This window comes from Amphiura filiformis, chromosome 19, assembly GCF_039555335.1.
Source record: "Amphiura filiformis chromosome 19, Afil_fr2py, whole genome shotgun sequence".
Lineage (NCBI taxonomy): Eukaryota > Metazoa > Echinodermata > Ophiuroidea > Amphilepidida > Amphiuridae > Amphiura > Amphiura filiformis.
The window spans coordinates 15,895,701-15,920,647 of NC_092646.1; the positions used below are offsets into that span (position 1 = coordinate 15,895,701).

The 24,947-nt window shown below is 37.3% G+C and overlaps 1 protein-coding gene across 1 annotated transcript in view; it reads right to left on the reverse strand.

Annotated features, from left to right (window-relative positions):
- The window catches only part of LOC140140979 (dynein axonemal heavy chain 5-like), a 141,749-nt gene that overhangs the window by 76,362 nt on the left and 40,440 nt on the right, over positions 1-24,947 (reverse strand). Inside the window, 21 exon segments of the mRNA XM_072162752.1 lie at positions 203-321; positions 882-1,137; positions 1,663-1,827; positions 2,555-2,911; positions 4,601-4,788; positions 6,427-6,538; positions 7,034-7,141; positions 8,074-8,208; positions 9,061-9,255; positions 9,696-9,883; positions 10,476-10,654; positions 14,595-14,767; positions 15,373-15,519; positions 15,999-16,217; positions 18,120-18,248; positions 18,433-18,699; positions 20,144-20,297; positions 21,610-21,809; positions 22,352-22,592; positions 23,523-23,822; positions 24,489-24,607. Coding sequence (XP_072018853.1) covers positions 203-321; positions 882-1,137; positions 1,663-1,827; positions 2,555-2,911; positions 4,601-4,788; positions 6,427-6,538; positions 7,034-7,141; positions 8,074-8,208; positions 9,061-9,255; positions 9,696-9,883; positions 10,476-10,654; positions 14,595-14,767; positions 15,373-15,519; positions 15,999-16,217; positions 18,120-18,248; positions 18,433-18,699; positions 20,144-20,297; positions 21,610-21,809; positions 22,352-22,592; positions 23,523-23,822; positions 24,489-24,607 — 3,951 coding nt within the window.

A 24,947-nucleotide genomic window follows, 5' to 3' on the forward strand; every position in this document is an offset into this window, starting at 1 on the left:
ATGTCAAATTACTACCAAACTTGAGGTGATACAAGTATAGTACTTACTTGGAACATTCCTGGTGTTGTAGCTGATGAGAAATTGAGTGATTTGAAGTGTACACACATGCATACAAGGGCAGTTTGTTGGTATACTTGCAGTGTAACCACATAAAACACTTACATTACTACCAAACTTGAGGTGATACAAGTATAGTACTTACTTGGAACATTCCTGGTGTTGTAGCTGATGAGAAATTGAGTGATTTGAAGAGCTGCATTTCAGGGTCGTACTTGGCACAATAACCTTTGATCACCACGGTCTTGGCAGTACCCTGCTCACCTGTTGTGTATTGAAAACAATAAAAACATTCATCAACTTCTTGATAAGTTCATCGGGACTGTTAGGTATCAAACTATTGGAAACATTTTTCTACGAGTCCAATAACACTCATCTTTTACACGTTTCATTTTCCAATCGGAAGACTTCATCAGTAATACGCCAGAGTCCTCTGTTCCTTGCAGTAGCTGATCATATACATGATTTAGTGAACATGTTCCTTCATTGCGGTTGATAATAAGTAATTGATGCTCCCATCTAGAGCTAAGTTTAACCTAACCCAGGTCTTGAATATTGAATTAAGGCCTAAAAAATTGTTTGATTGGTGTACCATAAAAAAATTAGGGTAGGTCGGTAGGCAATTAAAAAAAAAAAATGTACACACATTTTAAGCTGTAAATTGAAACTTTAAAAAAAAAAATTTAATTTAAAAAAAATTTTTTTAGACCGACCTAGGGTCTGGCCTATTTTTAGGGTCGATCGAGTTACGCCAATCAAACAATTTTTTTTAGGCCTGATAAAAAGCCAATTCTCCTGACCAAAATCACACATGCACTTCTTACCTATCAGCAGAACAGCCTTCTCCTGCTTAGCAATAGCGTTGATCAAGAAATCTGTTCTAACATTGTCACTGTTTGGCACTAGAATGGATGCATACTCTGGAGTAGAGTCGGTAGGATACACATACTGAGGAACTCTTTCATCCCAATGTTCCCATTCGCCTTGCTCATTGACGACATATTCAAAGATGGTATCGCCGGCACTGGCATCAACCTTGGGTAAATTGAGGGTGCCTTTAGAAATCATCTGTTCTTCAAGCTGCATGGGAGTAAAATATATTCAGGTGAACTGATTATGTAAAATGTACATAATTATGATTCTTAATTATGTGTGGATAAGGCAAGGTCCAAAATTACTGTTAGCACCAACAATTTGCTGTTGATATCCTTTGAAGTTGCTGTACGGCATTCAAAATAATCCCCTACCAACCTTATTGCCACACCTTTTATCTTATTACTCCGATGCCCCTATTAACCCCAACACCCAGGGGTTTTTGCTATCTGAAGGGAGATAACAAACAAAACAGGAGCAAAGATGAACAATGAAGTCACTTGGTACCCCGGGATTTGACCCTTGGACCTCTTTGAAATCTCTCTCTCTATATATATTATGTAAACCCAAATCATATAATATGGTACAACAGGACTTTGTCAGCTCTGGTATGATGCCATTCAAAGAGAATTAGATAGGCTTGGCACTAGGTGGCCTGTTGAGGGGGCTGAAATTGCTGCCAAGGATGGGGCTGTATTGAACTTTCTCCTACACCAGGTAGTGTTCCCTTACCTTCTTTCTGTCATCTAGCTCAAGAAGAGCTCCAAGAGACCACATGATGGAGAACACAAAGAGTCTCTCTAAATGTACTCTGGTTGGTGGGTTAGCGCCATCCTCTGGTGGTATCAGACCAGTCAGGACATCAAGGGCTTGTCGGATGTACATACACTCCAATATCTAGAAGAACAATACACAACAAAATATATTATCAAGGGGGAATTTATCTGGAAGTATAATGAATAGAAAATGGTATATTTCTTATGATTGAGTGTCTGAATGCTTATATGTTAGGTGTGAGACTGCATATATTGAACATAACGATGTGTAAGTAGAGGTGTTATCAACAATGATTTCTAATTCAACACTTCATCAGGTAAAAAATGCGACAATCGATACGTGCAATGAGATCTAAAAATGCTTCTGGTGTACTTCCTGGTTCATTATACTTTCGGGTTTGAGTCAATTTCGGGAGGTAATTTTCAACTTTCGGATGAAACCATGATCGTGGTACACTTATTTGGACAAAATAACATGGAAATTTCATTCTTTTCTTTTTGATATGTGTCGTAAAATGTTGAAAAGGGACAGTTTATTTTGACATGTTGAATTTATGGTCATGTTGACGATAATACGACACTCTATAACACCTTTATGTGTAAATTTCTTCTGTGAATACACCAATAAAGTGATTTTTTTGGCTAAAATACCACTTATATATTAATTTTATAAATATCCTCTTTATATTGGAATGTCTTTTTTCCACCAGATGGTATATTTTTAAGAACAGAGACAATATACATTTCAAGAAAAAAAAAAAAAAAGATTTGTTCTCAAAATACATATTTTGTCAGATAAGCCGTCATGTGAAACAGACAACGATATTAAGACAATTAAATTTACTCACATCCATTTTGGCTACCAAAAACTGTATAGTATACGTATACAACTCTTTGAAGCATTCTGTAAACAGTGCCCTCAAGACCTCCTGCTGTTGGGGCGGTCTTGAATTGAGCCATCCCTGCATTATTGGTTCCCAGTCCATGACAGATGAACTCATGTAGACCATACCATTCCTAGACACTGTCGCTGGTGACGCGTTGTCAATGTTATGGGGCTCAAAGACGACCTTACAGTTTGGTGCCATGGGGATACGATCACCGTTAGCCAGGGTCAGGGTTTTGTTGTCGTCTAGCACACTGTTGAGATTCTCAATCCAGATGGCGTCAACAGGTCCATCAAGGACAATCCACACATGCTCACTCTGAAGAAAATAAAAAGAGAAGGAGATGATGAAGAATCCTCTTACTGATTACAACAATTTACTCTAATAGCTACAATGGGTTATTCCAGTTGAAATCCACACTACCCCTGTGAAAGATTTTGGAAATATCTTCCACATGGGGAGTATGTTTTTCAAATGTAATTGGTCTGAGGTTATCATTTTGAAACCCATACTCCCCCTGTATTATGGCTTTATCTACATCTTCCACAACTGGAGTGAGTATTACAAATGGAAGTTTCCCAATTGTCTATTCTATTCAAAACTCATACTCCCTCTTCGGAAGACTTTATAGCTTAATCTTCCACAGGGGTGGTGTGGATTTTAAATGGAATAGCCCATTACAGTGTATTTTTCATGGTCTACATAATGTGCTATTCCAGTTGAAATCAGTACATCCCCTATGGAAGACATGACCTTAATCTTCCACACAGGGGGTGTGAATTTAAATGGGTGATTCCACTAGAAAGCTACATCCACTGTTAGAGATTAAGATCATATCTTCCATAAGGGTGCATGGATTTTACTGGGATTGGCCCGTTTTACTGGGACAATTGTTAATTTTACAATATTTCAGCCTAAAATCAAGGTTAAAGTTTGTGTTAATATCGGGGAAATTCACACTATTTTTGCAGAAAATCCAGCTGTTTCACAGTCTAAAAAAGAAAATGCACAGGGGAATTCTGGTCAAGTTCTATCCAGTAGATGGAGGTGGCTAGCCCAGTAAAGCCGTCTGGGAGCCACTATGTTCCCCACGCCTGTTACACAACTGCTTGTCCCGACTAGAGGCTTTCCCTCATGACTAACCACACAATTGGGGAGAAGGGAGCATCCGTCTGCGTAGCTGTAAATCTTGACATATATATATATATATATATAGAGGCCAATGGCGGCAAATTTGATATTTAAGATAAAGGCAAAAATATGGAGTAAAAACAAATAAGATACATGAGAAAATAGACATCACAAAACTTCCCCAGAACTTTAGGACCAAGTATGCTAGACCATTAGGTCCGTATGCACAAAACAAGCTACACCAGGTCTAATTAGGATGTTAGGCTTATGGAAGGTGCCCTTTAATCTTTTCCTCCTTTACTACTAGCAAAGACCAAAATTTAGACGACATGTATCTAATATTAAGCTACATGTATTTGCCTCTACAATAATATAGAATAAGGTATGAAAAATTCCAAAAAGTTCCTTCTCCGTAGGACTAATCTTCATAGTTAACCCACAATATTAGAAATAATTGTTCGAACACTTTAAAGGCCTTATTGGAAATGCTTCCCCTTCTACCCCCGTACAATGTTGGCATACCCAATATGCCCATCTTCACCATATCTTATCCCAACATTGATTGGTGGGGAAAGGGAAGGGGATTTCCTTAAGATGAACATTGAGAGAACACTATTATAGTTTCCAGTGATTCATATAGCGTGCGCACTGTGCACTATACTAAGAAGAACATGGGAATTACAGTGGGTGTTCGAACACATTTTTTCCGGGATTGCAGGCCTAACTTGATTTGTGCATTTGGATCTTCGTTTCCATTATATGATAGCTTAAATTTTGTATAAGATAATAATTATATTAACTCAATTTTCAAAAATGCTGCCTTTGGCCTCCATGGACCAGATCATGCCACAAACAAAATACTTAATCTCTGCCTACCTTCTTGGATTTGAGTGTCTTTCTCCAGAGTGTAGAGAAGATTCCATCTGTCCAGTCATTGGTAGCTACATCCAGTCTACCAAACATCTGAGGTGCTGTGATAGCTTTAGGGTTCATTCTCAGCTCACGATGTGTTGCACCACAATCACCCATAGCTTTCATTAGGATGTGGATGCATTTGGTCTTGCCTGGGAAGAACAACAAAATGGTGGTGATAACAATAATAAAATAAAAAAAGCGCAGTGATTTATAGTGCGCTACGCACAGGCACAACGCCTAGACGTTGATCCACAAGTCTCAGCACACTTTACAGGTTGTCGCTGACCACTACGGCCCCGCATCATTCCATAAACCATTAAACAACAAATCGGGGACTTTGCTGCTTCAAGAGCGCACACCCTAGACATTCCACAAATAACCATCGCAACCAGGATCAGCTCCCCGAGTTTTGTACGGGTTACAACGAGAGAAATTAGCAGTAAGTTCCTTGTCCAGGGAATTTCAAGCTAACTCAATTTTTCCACGAGAGCGTATTAGGCACCGCCAGGTTCGAACCCGCAACCACTCGCACCATAGTCGAACGCCTTATCGATTGAGCTAACTTGACTGCTATATGACTGACAATGGGTAGACTGACTCCACCAACTGTCTACAGTGCGTATGTACTGTGTTTTGCATCATAGTGACAACTGTCCATATCGTGACAGACTTTTGAAAATATTCAATGCGACTTTGGTTGTGCGTCATAGGCCGACTGTCTAGCGCGGCGCCTGTGTACCGCCTGCTGTACCGCCTGCTGTACCACGCCGTTGTGACAAGATCACGCTCTGACGTTCTAAAAACAACAAACTCGGTCAAAAGGTCAATTTTCGACACAACTACGCATGCTCTATGCCACAGGAATCCTGTCACTTTTTTTCCACATAAGAGTTTTCTCAGTCGTCAATCCAGAAGGTTGACGATTGAGGGCAGCAGTCTAAGTAATGGGCTATTTCAATTGAAATCCAATACACCTGCTATGGAAGACATAACCTTAATCTTCCACACAGGGGGTGTGAATTTCAAATGGAGTTACCTGAATGGGTGACTCCATCTGAAATCTACACCCCTGTATGGAAGATTAATGTTACGTCTATTATAGGGGGTGTATGGATTTCAACTGGAATAGCCTGCTGCATACACTTGAGTTGCCAGACTGCCAGGTATATACATTTGAAATTTTAACAGCAAAGTTAAAAATTTTTTTGACAAGCTGTGTTATATATGGTTTGAAGAAACTTTTTGATGACTGAACTTGGATCATCTTTATACAAAGCATCTATTATCATTTTCTTATTTTGTTTGTGTAATGGAGCTTACGCAAAACTTGGGGATAGAACCAGGCCCAAGACACTCTTTCTCTAGTTTGAGGACAGTCATGTGATGTGACGTCATGATGCCATCACAGATATTGTGATTCTTACATAATTTGTAGCTCAATATCATGAAACTCTGTTTTGTGATTTGTACAAACAAAAATGTGACTCTAACATAAATCAAATACAAAATTTGTATACAGGGCTCTATGATCTCTTCTCATTAAATACGATTGTAGTAAGACGTGATCGCCAACGGCACTTGCGAATTATCTGTTAGTCTCTTCCGCAGGACACTAATTGTCTGTCCTCAACATCGGTATAGGCTGTTAGTACGGAGTGTCTCATCTCATAGTCTATTATCTCTGATAGAACCTTTGAAAACCTTTCACTTATGACATGCTATCTTAACAACACAACATTAAACCAGTGGCCCTAGTCCAATCCTAATAATCTTGGTTCCCATCTTACCTGCACCACTAGGTCCTAATGCCATCATTCCATGCCTTACACGCTGTGTCTCATACAACTGAATCAACTTGAGTACCCATGGTGGATGGAAGACAAGGCCTATGTCACCAACCTATGTGAGAATAAGGAACAAAACAAAGGTTTCAAAATAACAGTACACTCTTTCGCTGGTTGCAACTGATCATTTTACCCTTAGTACTTTTGGGTAGTGGTTTGCTTTTACTGATGATCTACCCATTTCACAGACAATGATATTGTCTACTGATCCATGTGGATCAAATAGATTAAGGATGGCATCAACCCAGGACTTTTGGGCCTCATTATTGCTAAACTATTGATCTAAAGTGTATAAAAGTATACATATTAAGAATGGCAAACATAATAATTTATGTTAAAAACTGTTTAATATGTACAACAACATCCAAAATTTTGGTTAAAAAACACAAAACAACCGCATTAGTTTTTTTCTAGCATAATAATTTTGCAGTAACGAGTCCCAAAGGTTTCCTAATTTCAGGGTTAATGCAGCCTTATGCAAACATAACTAAATGACCCATGGGAACAAACAAACACGGAAGAAAATAAACATACAAACAAACAATTGTACCTGTTTTTCAATGGCACCCTCTATGTCAGGGTATCCTGCTTTGTCCAGTGTCATACCAGGGAATAAATCATCAATAAGTGACAAAAACAGAGGCTCATCTTCATCAACCTAGGTAAGGAAATAAAACATGAGACAAATGAGGTAAATGCACTACTTGCACAAAATTGAACAAAATCACCTGGACTGGAAAAAGCTTTTAAGATTATATCATTGTGATCTTAGTATTTTGCCAAATAGAATACAAGTATAAACATCTATATTATTTTATTCTATCAACAGAGGGTGATATTACAAATTTTTTAACAGTGAAAAATAGTGAAGTGCCTTGGTTGCTTCTCACGCTCGGCAAATTGCCTAAAGCACTCTACATGCAAGATAGGGGCAGTTTATGGTCAAATCTTATTTGGCATTCTGTAGAAATCATAGTGATATGATTGACTACAGAATCTACCAGAGATCCCAGAGAAAGTAGAAAAAATTTAAAATAAAGATTTGCAGAAATAGCTTAAAAGGGTGATGAATAAGTCAATAAAATTGTCATTAGCAATTTGTTTCATATAAAAATTTGGCAAAAGCAAACAAAACTACAGTTCTGATAAATATAATATGCCCATTCAAATACATACAGTTAGAAGTTTCTATACGTAAGCTCTCCTAAATTTTCTCAAAATGTGATCTTGTAAGGTTGCTTTCAGTCTTTTTCACTTACACGCCTATTCTCTTTACAAAATGCAAAATATCTCTGAGAGTACCTTTTAAAAAGCCAAGTTCTCATATTCTCATACATGTGGGCATATGGAGAGGTATAAATCTATGATAAACCAATGGGCTATTCCTGTTGAAATTCATACACCACTATGGAAAACATAACCCTAATCTCCCACACAGGGGGTGTGAATCTCAAATGAAGTCATCCATTCAGGTAACCCTATTTGATATTCACACTCACTGTGAAGAAGATTAAGGTCATGCCTTCCATAGAGGTGTGTATGCATTTCAAGTAGAATAGCCCAATGATCTCCATTGTTATTGTGACTTACCAATTTGGATAGGTTCATGTCCCTCAAGACTCTCATGACTATCATCTGTTCACTATCACCTGGATTAGCCCTCTTGTTGGCACCCAGAGTACGCAGCACAGATAGGATGTTACGCAGACCAAAATCATAATGCACCTGTGTGGCGATAAAAATACCTTCATTAGTTTATCAACACCTTCAAGAATTATAGAAACTTAATGATTCTTAGTTTTCATAGATTTAAACATGTAACAGCTAAAATGGATTACTGTATGTGAGATATCGACACAACAATTATTTGTCTTTGTCACCTGTTGTTACTTATCTTTATGGTCACATGACATTGTGATTAAATTTGCCCTACCCTGTCGAAGATATAAGGAAAGTCTTCTACAGAGTATGTTTTTCAAATGTAATTGGCTAAGCTTAATTCATTTGAAACCCACACTCCCCCAGTATATGGCTTTTATGGAGTGAGTATTTTAAATGGAAGTTTATTCAAGAAAGCTGCTGGTTTGGAGCAAATTGTGTGAACAATTACATCTATGAACATAATAAATGGCCATTGGTTCTATTTCATTTAGTCAGTACCTGGTTTGATCACGAAAGCTACTGGTTCTATGCAAAATTGCATGAACCAAAGATATTTCTATACACCATTTCAGCAGCTGATAAGATATTCTTTGGAAATCAGTTCAGAAAGATGATGCGTGCGGTAAACAAAAACATCACAACTAATCACTCACTGGCAACAGTGCAATCAATGAGTATCTCGGGAGATATCATGTGCTGTGTTTCTCTACGCTCTACTAAGTATAAATATGTGTTCAAGTCGCCAAAAATTGATTGGTTGTTTTGATAAGTCACGCATGATCAGTGTTTTTCGCAAAAATCCTAGTGAAAAGGGCAATTAAAACTATCTCCTAGTATCATTGCCCCTATTTGCTAGCCTGAGTCAGAGGTTGGAGTCTTGATTCTGTAAGTTTTCTTGGTGCTCTACAAACCCACCTGTTTAGTGAGCTGTTCCTCACACAGTTTGTACAAAGTGAAGAATTTCCTGGCCAATAGTACATTGCCCTGGAAACCACAGCTAGCCAACTTGACCCTGATGATAATCTGTCTGTCTGGCACCATCATGGCTACGGTACGGAATTGAATCTTCAGATTCTCTGGCAGTTCTTGACGACCAGCATAGCCAGGATTCTGAAATGGAAAGTGAGGTTGATATTAGTGATGAAGTGAATGTTAGTGATTAAGAAAACAAATTTCATCTCAACAGTGTCAGTACATTGTTATCAAATTCATTCCACTACTACCATATAGGTTAAAATTATTAGCAAGTTTGTTCAACAAGGTACCCATCTTCACTACATCAGAAAGTAATATACTTATTTTAGCAAAACTTATTCTAAAATAAATGGAACTTGTTTACAACTTCAGCTATGTGTACTGTGATCATGTGAGAGTATTACGTACTAGGCGTATGTCTACAACGCGCAACACACACGTGCCTTGACAAGCGCGTTCCACAACGACACAGCCACTGTCATCTATGGTCTCATAGTTGACATTAAGGAACCAATGAATTAAGTGCTTACAAGCTAGCCCCAACCACCGGACTCTAAATACTGCCCCACACTTACCATGGTCAAGAAGATACCAAACTCTGGGTCCATGGATACCACATCTCCATCAGTGAAGATGAATGATGATTTGCGTTCCTTCTTGCATGTCAACACTATAGCAATCTGCTGTGCGGCTACAGACAACACAGGCAACTCAATACGATTGAACTCATCAAAACAACCCCAGCTACCAGACTGGGCAAGACCTGTGTATGGAATAAGACATAAGAGGAGTCAAAACTTGATAACTATAGTTTCAGTTTCATTTTACTCTGCAGCTACATAAAAGCACATAATATAATTAAATGATTTTAATACATATAAGCATAGTGGGCAAACCATACAGAGCAGTGCTCAACTTAAATGAGGCTACATTTTTCAATACGCTATGCTACCCACAAGCTGCACTTTAATCCATGAATATGTACCATTCTCATAATGGAGAGGTGTACCAGGTTCTGAAGTTGCACCTTAAATGGACAACCAGTGATTCACTCAATCTGAACAGTCAAAAATTTAACAAAATTTGTGCATTTTTTTCAACAACCTGCAAGTGGCAAATGTGAAAGCAATGTAATAAAAACAAAATCCGACATTGACATTGAACATGATAAGCAGGATAAAGAACATACATACAGTAGTGGCAGAAGCAAAACTTTCTTTAAATTTCAGATTAGTTTTGCCCAAAATTATGCAATTTTACCCTATTTTTGCCCAAAACATATTGCTTTATTGAAAATGTCCCCCCATGTAAAACTTGGGGGAGGGAGGGGGTACATGTTTGCAAGTCCACCATACCTTTGTAGATTCTTCCAAGCCCTCTGAAGTCCATCTGATCAGAGCAGTTGAACACCACCACATATTTGCCAAGAGCTTTACCCATATCCTTTGTCGTCTCTGTCTTCCCTGTTCCTGCAGGACCAGCAGGAGCTCCTCCCATACTCATACCGAGAGCCTGGGATAGGGTGATGTAACATCTGCATGAAATAACGAGTTGAAACACAGGTTAAGGAGGCACACAGGGTCACTAATTATCCATTATTATTCACCTCATAACTCGAAAACTATTTATGTAACGTACATAAAAGTATACATTTTTTGAATGGAAATGAGCTCATAAATCCATTTAAAATGTCAGTTTTGGGTCAAAAACTACAATTTTCGAAAAATCCCAAAAACGGATTTTTGACCAAAAATTTTGGTCCGCCATAAAAAATTATTTGAAAATCAAAACTGTAAAACATGAATTTTATTAATTTAGACAAATAAATCTAGAAAGTGTTTTTTTATTTTTTCGAAATTTTGCTTAGTTTTAAAAATATAGGCAAAAAATGTGTAAAAACGTGTGACCCGTGTTCAAATTTTTGAATCATGGGTGATAAAAAAAGTTCTAGGCCCTAATTAAAAAAAATTAAAAAACACTATCTAGATTTTGGCCATATCTAAACGTTTGACTTAAAAACTTACCTCAGTGATGCTTCATTTAGACGCTATGGCGGACCAAAAATGGCTAAAAGTGGTCAAAAGTGAACTTGCCGAAAATCGCGATTTAGAAAAATACAGCGGATTTTAGGTCCATTTTTGAAGATTATTCCATAAAGATATAATCCGGTGACTTGAGACGTTTGGTCAAGTTAGAAAATGAGAAGGGGCGTCCAACTGCAGCAGATTGGCATTTTTTGGTGATTTAGAAGGTAAAAATACAATATGACAAAATTATCCGTGCACATTCGGCAGATGTTTATCCACATGGTGCAGCCATTTTATTTACTGCAGTCTTGTTTCCATGGTGCAGCAGAGCTTCCGCAAGGTCGCGATACAGCGTCGGCGCTTGAGGAGCGACAGAGGCGCGCATGAAAGACAGACAGGTTACGTGAATAAGTTGCACAGTGCATGGTCGTGTTGCCGCTTAACGAAACCATGATTATTTAAGCACAATTTTGTCCTGTTCCGTATAAAAAAAAGATTATGCTCTGTATCAAAATTTGCGGACACCAGAACATTAAAATTAGCATAGAATAACTGACAAGCAATTATTTTAGCAGATGATCAGGAAGTTTTATGAATAAATTGAGACATAATCATGATAATTGCGATTTCTGTTTTGTACTAATTTTCATAGGGCCTAATATTGCTTTAAAAATGCAATGTTTTTAATTTATCGTTTTTGGTGATATTCTTTCTTTCTTTTTTTTTTTGGTGTTGACATATTGCATTTTTATGTTCATTGTCCTTTTCTGAACCGCAAACATGATGTTGTTACTACTGTTGCTTTTTCTTTTTAGTTGGTGCTTGAGAGGCACCACAGCGCCCGTCCAGCGCCAAAGATAGGCATTTTAACACCCGCTTGAATATAGCTAGGCCTACACCACAGGAATCCCAAGTAACATTTTAAAGGATTCTGATGTGTCGCATTTATACTCAATATTCGGTTTTTGTTATTGTAATTGTTTGTTGTTATCATATTTTATTTTTAACTTTTTACGGAATATCAAACACGTACAAAAGTCATAGGCCTATTATAGGTTGTAAAATATTTTGTACCGCATAAAAAGTGAATAAAACTACAACAACAAAAAAAACAAAAAAAACTGTTGTTGTTTTCAATCAAATAAACGTGTAAAAAGTGGGGTAAAAGTTGTAATATGTCTTGAATAAACTTCTTGTAAAACGGACAAAAAGTAGGCCTTTATATATGTTAAACGGGCAAAACACGGAGAGGTCTCAAGAAAACTGAAAAAAAAAACACGGACATTTACATAGCCTAACAAAACCGAATTTCAAAAGTAGAAAACGGAACACTTATGGCTTTAAATTATAGATTGTGGTTTATGCAGTAGGCCTATATACCGTATATAGGCATCATGCTATAAAGAGTGTTTTAAACACTGCATGAAAACATTCAAAAAAAAATGCTTTAAAGCAGTTTACCTTTTAAAGTATGCAGAAAACATTATAAACGTGAAAGTTGAAAGCCAGACAAACATTGCAAATAAAAAGGCATTCGCCAAAACATTCGCATAAAAGTGTTGTAAAACCAAAGGCTTTTATCGCAATCATGGTATATGGTAGACCTAATAGGCCTACTATAATGGAAATGTAGTTAAAATGGGTTATAAAAAAAGCACGAATTTGCGTTTTCGATTATATTTCTCGTTTGAAATTATTATTTAGCATTAAAACATTCATGAAAATGCTTTCATAAACGCGTGCTTTCGCTGTGCCGATTTCAAATATCGACATTTTTGACTTAGGGTTGTAGGCCTATGCCTAGATGGTCGATATGATGTATTGAATTGTCAACGGTCAATCAGGAGTAGAGAACGTTTGAAAACGAATCTTAAATCCGTGTTTTAATAACACTTTGAAACATTATTCAGGGCCTTAGGTATCTACAGGCATGAGACTGCACCTTCCTAAAAATAACTGAAAAAACTGAAAATGTGCGTGAAATTGGGCAAAAAGTACCAAAAACGGGCTGAAATTAAATAAAGTTGCGGAAATGTTAACTATAAAAAAAACTGAATTTAGTTTTTAAACTGAAAATTCTCATGCCTGTATCTAATATTTTTTTTTTTTTAAATTATAGGCCTACCGGTATAGTAACTGCTTGCCTATTTTTTATGGACTTCAAAATGAAGACGAGATTGAACGACCGCAGAGGCTCCCGAACCAAGGCTGGGACTGCATTAAATATAAGCTAATATAATAGGCCTATATTCTTGTCCAACTACACCAACTAATTGGTAAATCAAATAATAACAATGAAATGAATGAATGAATGAATGATTGAAATAACAAAACAAATTTTTAAACATAAAATAATAAGCCTAATGATGTACTATACGGGCTAAGTCTAGCCTACTAGCAAAATATTTAGGGCCTACGTTTTCTATCGTATCTACCAGATTGCGTCATCATTACAGGGCTTCTTACGGGTAACTACTTCTTACAGATAAATTTCATCTTTTCACTTTTCAAAACAAAAACAAACAAAAAATTCTCTATTATGTTCATATAAAAAAAAACCCTAAAATTTATACCACTATATCAGCACTTTTTTGGCGAAATTTATCGAGTAGGCCTACTGATTCTGGGACGGGGACGGTGGTGGTCTGTCGGCCCTCAGTTTCGCAATGCAATGGTGCAATTAGCTTTACCTACCTTGGAAGAGATCAATACGATAAAATACGGTAGTGATCGCGATTGGCGACTCCAGCGCCTCAATCAGTAATCACCTCGCCCATCCAGTTTACCATGTGTGCGTGTCTTTGCTAGCTGTATGCGCCGCAGTATGCTGCGTTCTGAGAACGCGATCTATTGCGGAAAACAATGATTTATTTGCTTTTGCATTTTGACGAATTTTTAATGAAAAAGGGTCTTTAAAATAGCTTTTCTTATGGTTTAAATTTTAAGATTTCTTTAAAATCTATTAATGACAAGATAAAATACGGTTTGAAGATGACATTAGTGATGAAAACTCAATTTTGGCCATGTAACACTTCAGTGATCCTGTGTGCATCCTTAACAATAAATTCATTCATTATGTTGTCAATCTGAAGGCTTAAGAAGCACCTTACATAGTAGTAAGACAATAAAGGTCTTAAAACTTTCATACATTAAACTTAAATGAAGAAGGCGGTTTGCTTCACCCTTCAAATCCTTGCTTCAAATCCTTTAAAGTCTTGAAACGTTTTCTCTCTGCACTATATGCCCTGGCTTTGTTTTAAACAAATAAAATATCTTGACATCAAAATTGCTTCACCTAAAGTTTGGTATTTGTATTTCCATCATATAAGAAAAAAATCAAGAGTTTAATGCAACCATTAGATGTCATATTCTGCTTCATTATGCTGAAAGAATCAATTTTAAAATATCGCACTCTTTCTTGAGATGTACCAAACAGTTATAATATACCTGTCAGTCAATGGTGTGATGACCAGCCTATCAGTACAGCCTACTGGCTCATTCATGTAGGAAAAGTCTACATCAGTGATAGAAATGATGCATTGGTCACTGTCTTCATTGAAGTAGAACCGTGATTGTTTCAACCACTCAAAATCTTGCGGTGATTTGACATGCATACGGACCTGTATGTTAGAAACAGAAAGAAGTAACACATTACAAAACTATCTTTCAGAAAAGTGATTTCAAATAATGAAGGTGGAATTTTAGTAGAGAATAGCAATGGTTTTATTCAGTTCCTGGGAGAATACAGCAATTCCGGGCAAGAGGATCATGCAAGCAACTTCACTGAAATCTACTTAAAGCAGCAATCCTGGAAAAAATGTGTTAACACCTACTCTAATTTCCATGTTCTTCTTACTATAGTTTACACACTATATGAATCACTGGAAACTATAAGAATTATAATAGTGTTGTCTCAATGTTCATCTTACGTGTACCCCTTCCCTTTTCTCCACCAAACAATGTTGGGAGAAGATACGGTGAAGATGAACATATTGGGCATGCCAACAATTGTACGGGGGAGGGGGACCATTTCCAATAAGGCCTGTTGAAGTGTTTGCACAATTATTTCTAAGATTGTGGTTGGCTAATCAACAATCATTACAACAAGACCATTGACCCATGTTCATCCAGCAAGTAGAAGTAGCAAAGACTTCGCCTCACATGCTCGATGATCACCAATGTGTACCCAGAACTCTGAACAATTAGGACTTTGACTTTAACTTACCAAATCATCAAAGATATCTCTCTGATGGACATGTATGGTGACAAGAGTTTCAAATTTTGTTCTCTCATATTTTGTCAAGTCAGCTGTTGTCATGTCAATCAATTCATTCAGGATATCCATGAAGTATTGATTGGTTGAAGCCATGATCTGAAGAAAAATAAAACACAACAAAGGAGATACATCAGATACAAATGCAACATATTATACAAAATGTTCTATATCATAATTAGGAGGACAGGGTGAGGAGTGATGAACAGAGACAAGGGGGTCTACAATCTTAGTCATGTTTACGATCCACTTTTGGAGACTGCGAGTAAGACTAACATCACTACCGAAAGTGACATAACTTTATACCGCCAGTCATCAGCTGTTGGATCACAATATCAACATGCTTTGTCAGTGGTTCACTGCCGAAACTGTCAGCAAGAAAATTGTATGTTTCTTTGATTGGTTTTGATTTCAATATTCTATATTATGTCAATTCATGCAGGAAAATGTCTTTCTATAAATAGTTTTAATAAGGTATCGCTATCAAATGAAATAAATGAATCACAAGGAATATCAACAGGAGATATGAGACAAACCTTTTTTTATTTTGCCATAGCAACATGATTAAACACACATACCTTTCGGTCTGATCTTGCATTCTTGAGTGCCTCCTCACTTTTCTTGGTCCACAGCATCTGGATACCAAGGATTCCGACTTGTCCTGGGTATGTGTTCTCAAATTCAATCAGCTTGAAGGACTCTGAATCCGACACAGCAACGCTTGCGGTACGGATGACACTGTGGATGGAATTTCGTATGCACTTGAGTAGTTGCCCAAGCCACAACTCCACATTGCCCTGTAAATGAGGAAATAAATTTTTATATCGATTATACTGTTTACAATGGTGGTCTGCTGTGGGGTGTGCGGATGACGCTGTAGACGGAATCTTGTATAGGGCCTCAGGCCTTGCCTTTTAGATTTTAAAGGCGAGTGGTTAATCACTCGCTAGCATGATGCTAGGCGAGTGACCGAATTTTCACAAATATCACTTATTTGGGTATAATCGAGTAAAGCTTCGGTCTTTTAAGACATAAGTGCAAAAATACCGTTTTTACATAAGTACCGTTTTTACATAAGTGCAAAAATACCGTTTTAAAAAACGGTATTTTTGCACTTATGCATAATGCGGGCGAAGCGCGCTAATTTTTTTTACTTTCTCCACTCGGAGGGGGCACAGAATCGATTAAATGCTGAATTGGCTGCTTCGATAGCAGGATTTTCTGGGATTCGCAGCGAGTGATATTAAGTGTCTATGGCGAGTGGAAAATCGCTCGCTAGAAATCGAGTTTGGGCGAGCGGTGGCGAGCGAGAACGATCGCTCGCCTCAAACGGCAAGGAATGGGGCCTGCACTTGAGTAGTTGTCTAAGCCCAGCACAACATTACCCTGTAAAGGAAGAAATAAACTATAATCCTTATATCTTCCTGTTGTCAGTCAAGTAAAATCAAATTTTGAGATTTTCTCAAAAAAAAAAAAATATTTGCAGGAATCTGTTATGCTAGTTGGATTCCTTGAATCATTTCCTTTCTGAAAATGTATACTTTTATATACTTCTCAGTTAGAGATACAATAAAAAAATAATATCTAAATTACTTATTTAAGGAAGGTACAGACTATATATAGATAATACTGCTTACAGGATGATGTGTCTGAAGGGGGAGGGGGGGGGTTGCAGGGATGACGCTGTAGATGGGATCTTATACAGAGAGTATATATCTTATACTTGAGTAGCTGCTAAAGCCACAACTCTACATTACCCTGTCAATGATGAAATTAATTATTATTTCAACAACTCTTCCTATACAGGAGCCAACCATTGTTGATACGCGAAAGCAAGTGCGCATTCGCGTTACGCATGCGCGTCTGGCGCATCTGCGTGGTTTACTTCGCTCGGGCAGCTAAAGCTGCCCTCGCGAAGTAAACCACGCAGACGACGCGGACGCATCGTTGTTAATCGGTGATGAACAACGGTGAAATATGATTGAATCCCTAAATCTTTGTCACTCCCTATATTTGTCTGTTGTGTCTTACTTGTTAATAACTGTGCATCAGTTGTTTTGAGGGTATTGTGAAATATCCAAGATCCAAAGCACAATGTTTAGATATTTCACAATACCCGAAAAATAACTGAATGCAAAGTCAATAACCTCATTCATAACCGTCACTTTTCACTTTTTTATTCAATTTTCATCACATTTCCTTCTTTTAAATTTGAGAACAGAACATAATTTTAACTGCATCTTTCATTTTCCCTGTCAAAAATCGAATAGCCAATGAAGGAAATACCACTAGCGACCAATCACACTAGCGCACAATCATGAGATGTCCAAATACAGTGGCCAGCATCCGGGTAAATTGTTCGAATGCATTACACATCACACTGCACGGTCATTGTATAGCATACTTTTAGCTACGTCACAAGACGCAGTCATTATACTTTTTCAATAACCTGCATTGGCGTCCGTGTAGTTAAAAGTCATTATCTGTGATTGGATTAAACACATCGCGTATATTAATGAGGTTATGAATGTTTGTCAGTTCTCAATAGAAGACATGACCTTAATCTTCAACACAAGGGTGTACATTTCAAATGTCGTCCATTCTGGTAACCTCATTTGAAATGCACACTCCATGTGTGGAAGATTAAGGTCACAACTTCCATATGGATTTTGAATGGAATAGACCGATTTAAAAATTACCTGTGCGTTGACCGGCGTTACGAGATCGATCTTCTCCTTCTCACGTGAGCACACTGCAAGAATCTGATCATAGTTCTTCTCATGGAAGTCCACTGTCTTCACATTATCAAAGAGACCTTCCAGATGAGCCTGAAACAGAATAAAACATAACATTACTACACTGATAGACCTCTTGTAACTAGCTAATTATAGCTCTAAGGGTTCAAAAACTTTGTTCACTTAAAATTTACGCCAAAATGTAGTCTCACTTGAAGATTTACAGTCAATCCATCACTGACCTACACTACCCCCCCCCCCCACCCCCACACATTACCTGAATAGTATGTGAATCCGAAGCCTGTCCAAGAATCTCCAACAACGCTGGATCAGACACAAAGAAGAACCTTGGAAAGACAAGTCTCTTTTTCTCCAGATATCCTGTCAGTGACTTCTGACATATCTCCAGTTGCTCCAATAGATGAGGCAGTAGTTGACCCAGGGTGTCGTCTCCCACGCAGCACTGGATAACGTTAGGATTCTCATGAGCTCGCTGCATGATCTTCACCCAGGACTTGTCAATGTTGGAGAAACGTTTGGCTTCCTGTCATGGTTTAACACAATGTTACTTTAGTTGGGTTGCTTCTGCTTTTGCATTTTTCTATTTATTAAGTATAAAAGCTTGGGAGCTTCCACAAGATACTGCCAGGGTCATCATTATTGTTGCTCAGATTTTTTGTTTTGTTTTAAGTCCAATGTTTCACATACAAAAACAAGTTCAATTCTCGTATCTGCCAAGATATTAGATGTCAGAAATAGGGACATTGAGCCAAATTCTGTGTTCTTTTCCATATTCTAAAACTTGCAGATTCTAGGAAAATCTGACCATACAAATTGATGCACATGTAGGTTTTAGAAACACTTCATAAATAGCCAATATGGCAACTATCATTACTATTGTCAGATCAAGGTACTGAAAATGGAATAAAACAGCAAAAATTATGACCATTAATTGGCCCTAAAGGCACGTAAATAAAGGAATTTAAGAGCATATCAGTACAAGATGAGGTTTGCTTGGGCCTTTTGCTGAATACACATTCAAAATAACTATATAATATTTTAGATGGAAATAGGCTTAATTTTGTAATTATGCTTTATGACACCATATTCTGCGTTTTACATTTTTCTATTCCAATTCTGTGATTTTTCCCCCTTTTTCTGTAAAACAGAAAACTTGCCACTTAAATTTAGGGTTTGGGCATGCTGAAGGGAGTGATGGGAGAACTTTTGTTATGGAATTAACACTTTTTTAAAATATAATTTAACATCAGTAAGAGTTTTAATAATAGGGGCTGTTCATATTATGGGCAGGTATGCTTTTCACACAAAACAAAAGAATGTTTTGCATAACTCATTAAAGATAACAACAACCTGCTTTATATTGATAATTACTTTGATCAATACATGAAGAGACGCCAACATTGGGCTATTCCAGATGTATTCCGCACCCCCCCTATGGAAGACACTTCCGGAATTTGGGGCTAAATTGACAGCCGGAATTCACATGTCAGGAAAACCCCATGGAAGACACTGCCGTAATTGTGGTAATATGGCCAGCCGGAATTCACGTAAATGTAAATGTCTTCCATAGGGTTCCAGCTGGAATTAGAACATTTTTTGTTTCCAGCCAGAATTCAAGTAAATGTCTTTCATAGGTTAATCGAGATGGTGATCATAAGTGAAGATTCTGCTGGAATTGGAGCATTTTTGACCATTTTCCAGCCGAATATTAAGAAATGTGAATGTCTTCCATAGGCACATCATGGCCTTTCACAATCCCCACTCTTGTTTTTTCATTTATTTTAGCAGCCGGAGTTTCACCTAATCTCAATGTCTTCCATACCCTCCAGCCGGAATCTTTGCTAAAAATGACTGCTGGAATTCTAGACACATCTCAATTCCAGCTGGAATTTTTTTTAAATGTCTTCCATAGGAGGGGTGCGGAATACATCTGGAATAGCCCATTAAGTGTAGCTATGTTATCTCACCTGAGGTAACTGTTTAGCGATGTCACCACCAACGAACACAGCCTCCAGATAAACCCACAGGTTCTGTGTTAGCATCCAGTTCTCTATGATCTCTGTTGTATTAGACAACTTCTGTACCCATTTCTGGATCTCTGGTTTGAATGGTGCATTGTATCTAATAAAGAAGAATTGGGTAATTAACATGTTAAGTCAAAGGTCTAAATTGACTAAGTATTATGTGACATTCAATTATCTGTGTGACAATGAGACTCCAACTGAGTTATACTTTGAATCAATGCCTCTTACCTTTTATTAACCTTCCCCCATGCTTATCTATGCATTGTATACTTTTGTTGTTGAATTTTGCATTTATAAATCTTGTAATTTCTCTACTTCTATGGCTTGTTGTTTTTTTCTAAATGTATTAGAATTGTTTCTTGCTTTATTTAGTTTTGTATAATTGAAACAATATGTATAGGGTGCCACAACATCACATTTAGTGGCATCCTCATCCACTGCACCTCATACTCTTGTCATTTTTTAAATGTTTCTCACTATTTTGTAAAAAAATGTATATATTTTTGTAAAGTTTGTAATTGAATGAATGAAAATAAATTGAAACTGAACTGAACAACATCGTTCATTTGCAGGTTTCACACACATTTTAAAGAAACAAAATGTCAAGAGTCACCTTAGACTTCTCCATGACTAAATAATGAGATTCCATTTGTTTTATTTACTTCTTGTAATTTTGAGCTCACTTAGTCTTGACTCATGAGTCACAGTTATGAGTGAGTACTTACCTGTTACTCATGAGTGATGTCAACCACATCAAGCTATCTTCCATCAAGGAGATGGTATTTCCTGTCAGGTCTCCCTTTCAACATGAGCTCACAACGAGTCTTGACTCATGATGAGTCAGTTATAAGTGAGTACTTACCTTATTACTCATGAGTGATGCCAACACCATCAAGCTATCTTCCATCAAGGAGATGGTCTCCCGTTGTGTCTCCTTTCAACATGAACTCACTGAGTTGTGACTCATAATGAGTCATAGCTATAAGTGAGTACTTACCTGTTACTCATATGAGTGATGCCAACACTATCAAGCTATCTTCCATCAAGGAGATGGTCTCTCCTATTATGTCTCCTTTCAACATGAGCTCACTGGGAGTCTTGACTCATGAGTCATAGTTTATAAGTGAGTACTTACCTATTACTCATGAGTGATGCCAACACCATCAAGCTATCTTCCATCAAGGAGATGGTTTCTCCTATCGAGTCTCCTTTCAACATGAACTCACTGAGTCGTGACTCATAATGAGTCATAGTTATAAGTGAGTACTTACCTATTACTCATGAATGATGCCAACACCATCAAGCTATCTTCCATCAAGGAGATGAATTCTCCTTATGTTTCTCCTTTCAACATGAGTTCACCACAAGACTTGACTCATAATGAGTCATATTTATAAGTGAGTACTTACCTGTTACTCATGAGTGATGCCAACACCATCAAGCTATCTTCCATTAAGGAGATGGTTTCTCCCGTTGTATCTCCTTTCAACATGAGCTCACCGCGAGTCTTGAACTGTGTGAATTGGAAGTCTTGTGCACTCCATTCCGCTACAACCTGCTTCAGCTTGGCTTCAATGTCCTTCTCTTTCACTGCTGATATGCAGATGTCCTACAAATTGAGGAAAATTAGAAAGATTTTTTTAACCCTTTTCCTGGATTATCTCCAATTTCGATTCAGAGCCGATAAGACCAAAATCGGACAGATAAGAAGCTAGCGATGTGATCAGTACATCACTAATTATCAATATTGGTGACATTAATAACCACAGTATCATCAACAAAATAGTTATTTGGGAGTTTGCTTTGATTTTTAAGCATAATTTGTTTATTTGTAAAATTCTGAATTTATCATGCAGTTAAAATATCGCAAAAGTTAATCACCGTCTTATACAACATACTTGTTTATAATTCAAATTGTTTGATTCCTTTGAGTCTGGTAACTCCATGGGCACTACCAGCCAAATTATCAGCCTCTAAGCACTACTTTGATTGGTCACAAAGAGGCCTACCATCATGTATTGAGCCAATCAGAGAAATGGTAAGAATTAGTCAGTAGAGCTCTATTTTGATTGGTTACTCAGATGATTATATCATGTAATGAACCAATCATAGGTTCTGTAAGAAAGGCAATGCTCAGTGGATTCATTTTACCTCAATGTCTTCTTTGTTCTGTAGCAGTGGTGCCATCATAATGTTCCTCAGAAGGAACCCATCAGACTCTACATCAAACGTATGCCCAGTCAGGGTCGCGATACGATCCCAATGACGCATCATCATCGCCTTTTGTGCCATCATTTCCAACAGAGGGCAGCATTCGTTGAAGTCGTCGATCTTCTTTTTCAAGTCCAAGAATGCTTGCCATTCTTTGAGAGCTTTGGGGAGCTTGCGGCATCTGGGATGAACATAATAATTTAAAAAAGATGTATTCACTGAAACAAGCGCTGGTGCTATTGCTAGGAAATTCTAGGCACTTGCCCAGGATTGCAATATTTAACTCTCTCCACATGGGTTTTGACTGCAGACAACAAGTTTTGACGTTTGTTTTAAAAATGGTCAGAAATTGTCAAAAATGTCAGAAATTTTCATGACCACATTTGGAATCGGCATGAAAAATACATTAAAATGAGTACAAACAAGCCTAGTATTGGCCTAGTAAAAGGTCACAAGTGATACACAGCTTTTTTAATGAATGAGAAACTGCTATATTAGGACATAGATCAATCAGCCAATCAGGACGCAACTTCTGAGTTTTAAGTACTACACATGCTACATCAGCAAAAAAGTGCCAAACGTATCTGCTTGTTAAACAATGTAAACAGCATTCCTACACATGCAAAATCAAAGAAACAGAGCAACTTTACAAGCTATCATTGGGGACGTGCTTGTTAATCAACCCTCAAACATACCCTAAATGGTAAATAGTATAAATGACGACAGCAAATTTGCCATTTTTTTACCTTTTACCCCTAAATGGCGTAATATTTTTTCCTATTCTGCTGGTAGAAAAGACTATTTTAAAACTAGATATGTCTCAGACTTAGAATTATTTTCAATAATTTATACTGTTACTTCACACAATTTTCAGAAAAATGCTCTGTAACCACAAAATGCGGCCATAATTGGCGATTTATGAGGAAACCATAAGTGTTGATATAGCCAACAATGGACTCCTAAATGTCTATGTAGCCAAAATGGGACCAATACCACTAAATGTCGACACCTATGTATGCTCAAAATCCGACCATTTTACAACATTTTTTTTATTAATTAGCATGTGTAGCACATTTATATTCAAGTGAACCCCTGGGCTATCTGTACTTACTTGTTTTGGAAATCCAGCAACTCATTGTTGATCTTATCGATATCAACATCCATCCACAGGATATCATAATAACCATTCACATTATCAATCACAGAGTTATACAAGGAATACAGCTTCTGTAGCAACGTAAACTCTCTCTTGATGCGTTGTAGATCAGGGTACTCCGTCACGTCCAAGCCAAACAGTTCCTCACCGCCAGAGTAGGTGATGAATTTGCGCCAGAGTTCGTCAAAGCGAGCTTGGAAGAGCTGCAGACGGTCGCTGGCTTCTCTGGGCTGGATGCCTTGAACCATGGGTCCCCTGGTGGTGAGAAATATTAAGACAATTGAATTAAAAGCAGGGTTCTTGTGGATTTTCAATTTTAAAATTCAAGTTTTCAATGATCTTTTCATAAGACTGAAAGATGGGATAACATACATGAAATTGGCCTTCAACCACTCATCATCGAACCAACCTTACCGCCAACTTGAATTGTATCAACACTTTTGTCTAATTTTCTCTCTTTTATACTCATTTTTACAAAACTTGCATTTTTACTTTAAGGGGAATGAGGTACATGTCGACCCTTTTCGAAAATGAGTTTTACATACGTTTCTAAAGAAGACATTAAGCGCTTTTAGAAAATGAAAACCCCATATTGATACGACTTTTCTTTATGAAGTTATGTCAATTTATCAATCGCTGAAAACAATATAAAACAAAAGAATTTCAACACTTTATTTGCCAATATCTCAAAATCAATCCGACTCATTTCCCTTGATCGTGTCACATATATCAAACCGTAAATAAAATTTTGAACACTTTGTGCGCACTGATTTCTCATTAATTCACCTTAATTTGGGGCTAGAATAGTCTGAAATTGAAAACATGCTTTTCCCGCCTAAATTGTAATGCTTCTGCTGCCACTGAGCATCAGTAATTAAAGGTCTATGAAATCATCGACTACAATTCCTGTTTGCAACTTACTTCTCTGTATAGTCAGTGACAAAAGTGACCACAGCATGTTGATAGTTTTCCACTCCATTAAGAAGATCCGCTTTAAATTCAGGTTGGATAGTCAGAAGATGATCTTGTACTGTCAGAGCCTGTATATATCAATGTCAAACAAAAATATAATTCCAATTTATTTTAAGGGGGTACTACACCCCTGCCCAAATTGGTGCCTATTTTTGCATTTTTATGTATATTATAGGGGCAAGGACTACAACTACTGCACAGGAAATTTTATTTCAGCGCAGAAAACAGTAGTGGAGTTACAGTCAAAAATGAGGGGAAAACCAATATTTGATCAATAAATCAATAACTACTTGCTTTGAGTTGCTGACTTTTCAGTAAAGTAGTTGTAGTCCTTGCCCCTATAATATACATATCGTACTTGTCACCAATGTGCTAAAATTTTTGAGAAAAATGCAAAAATAGGCACAA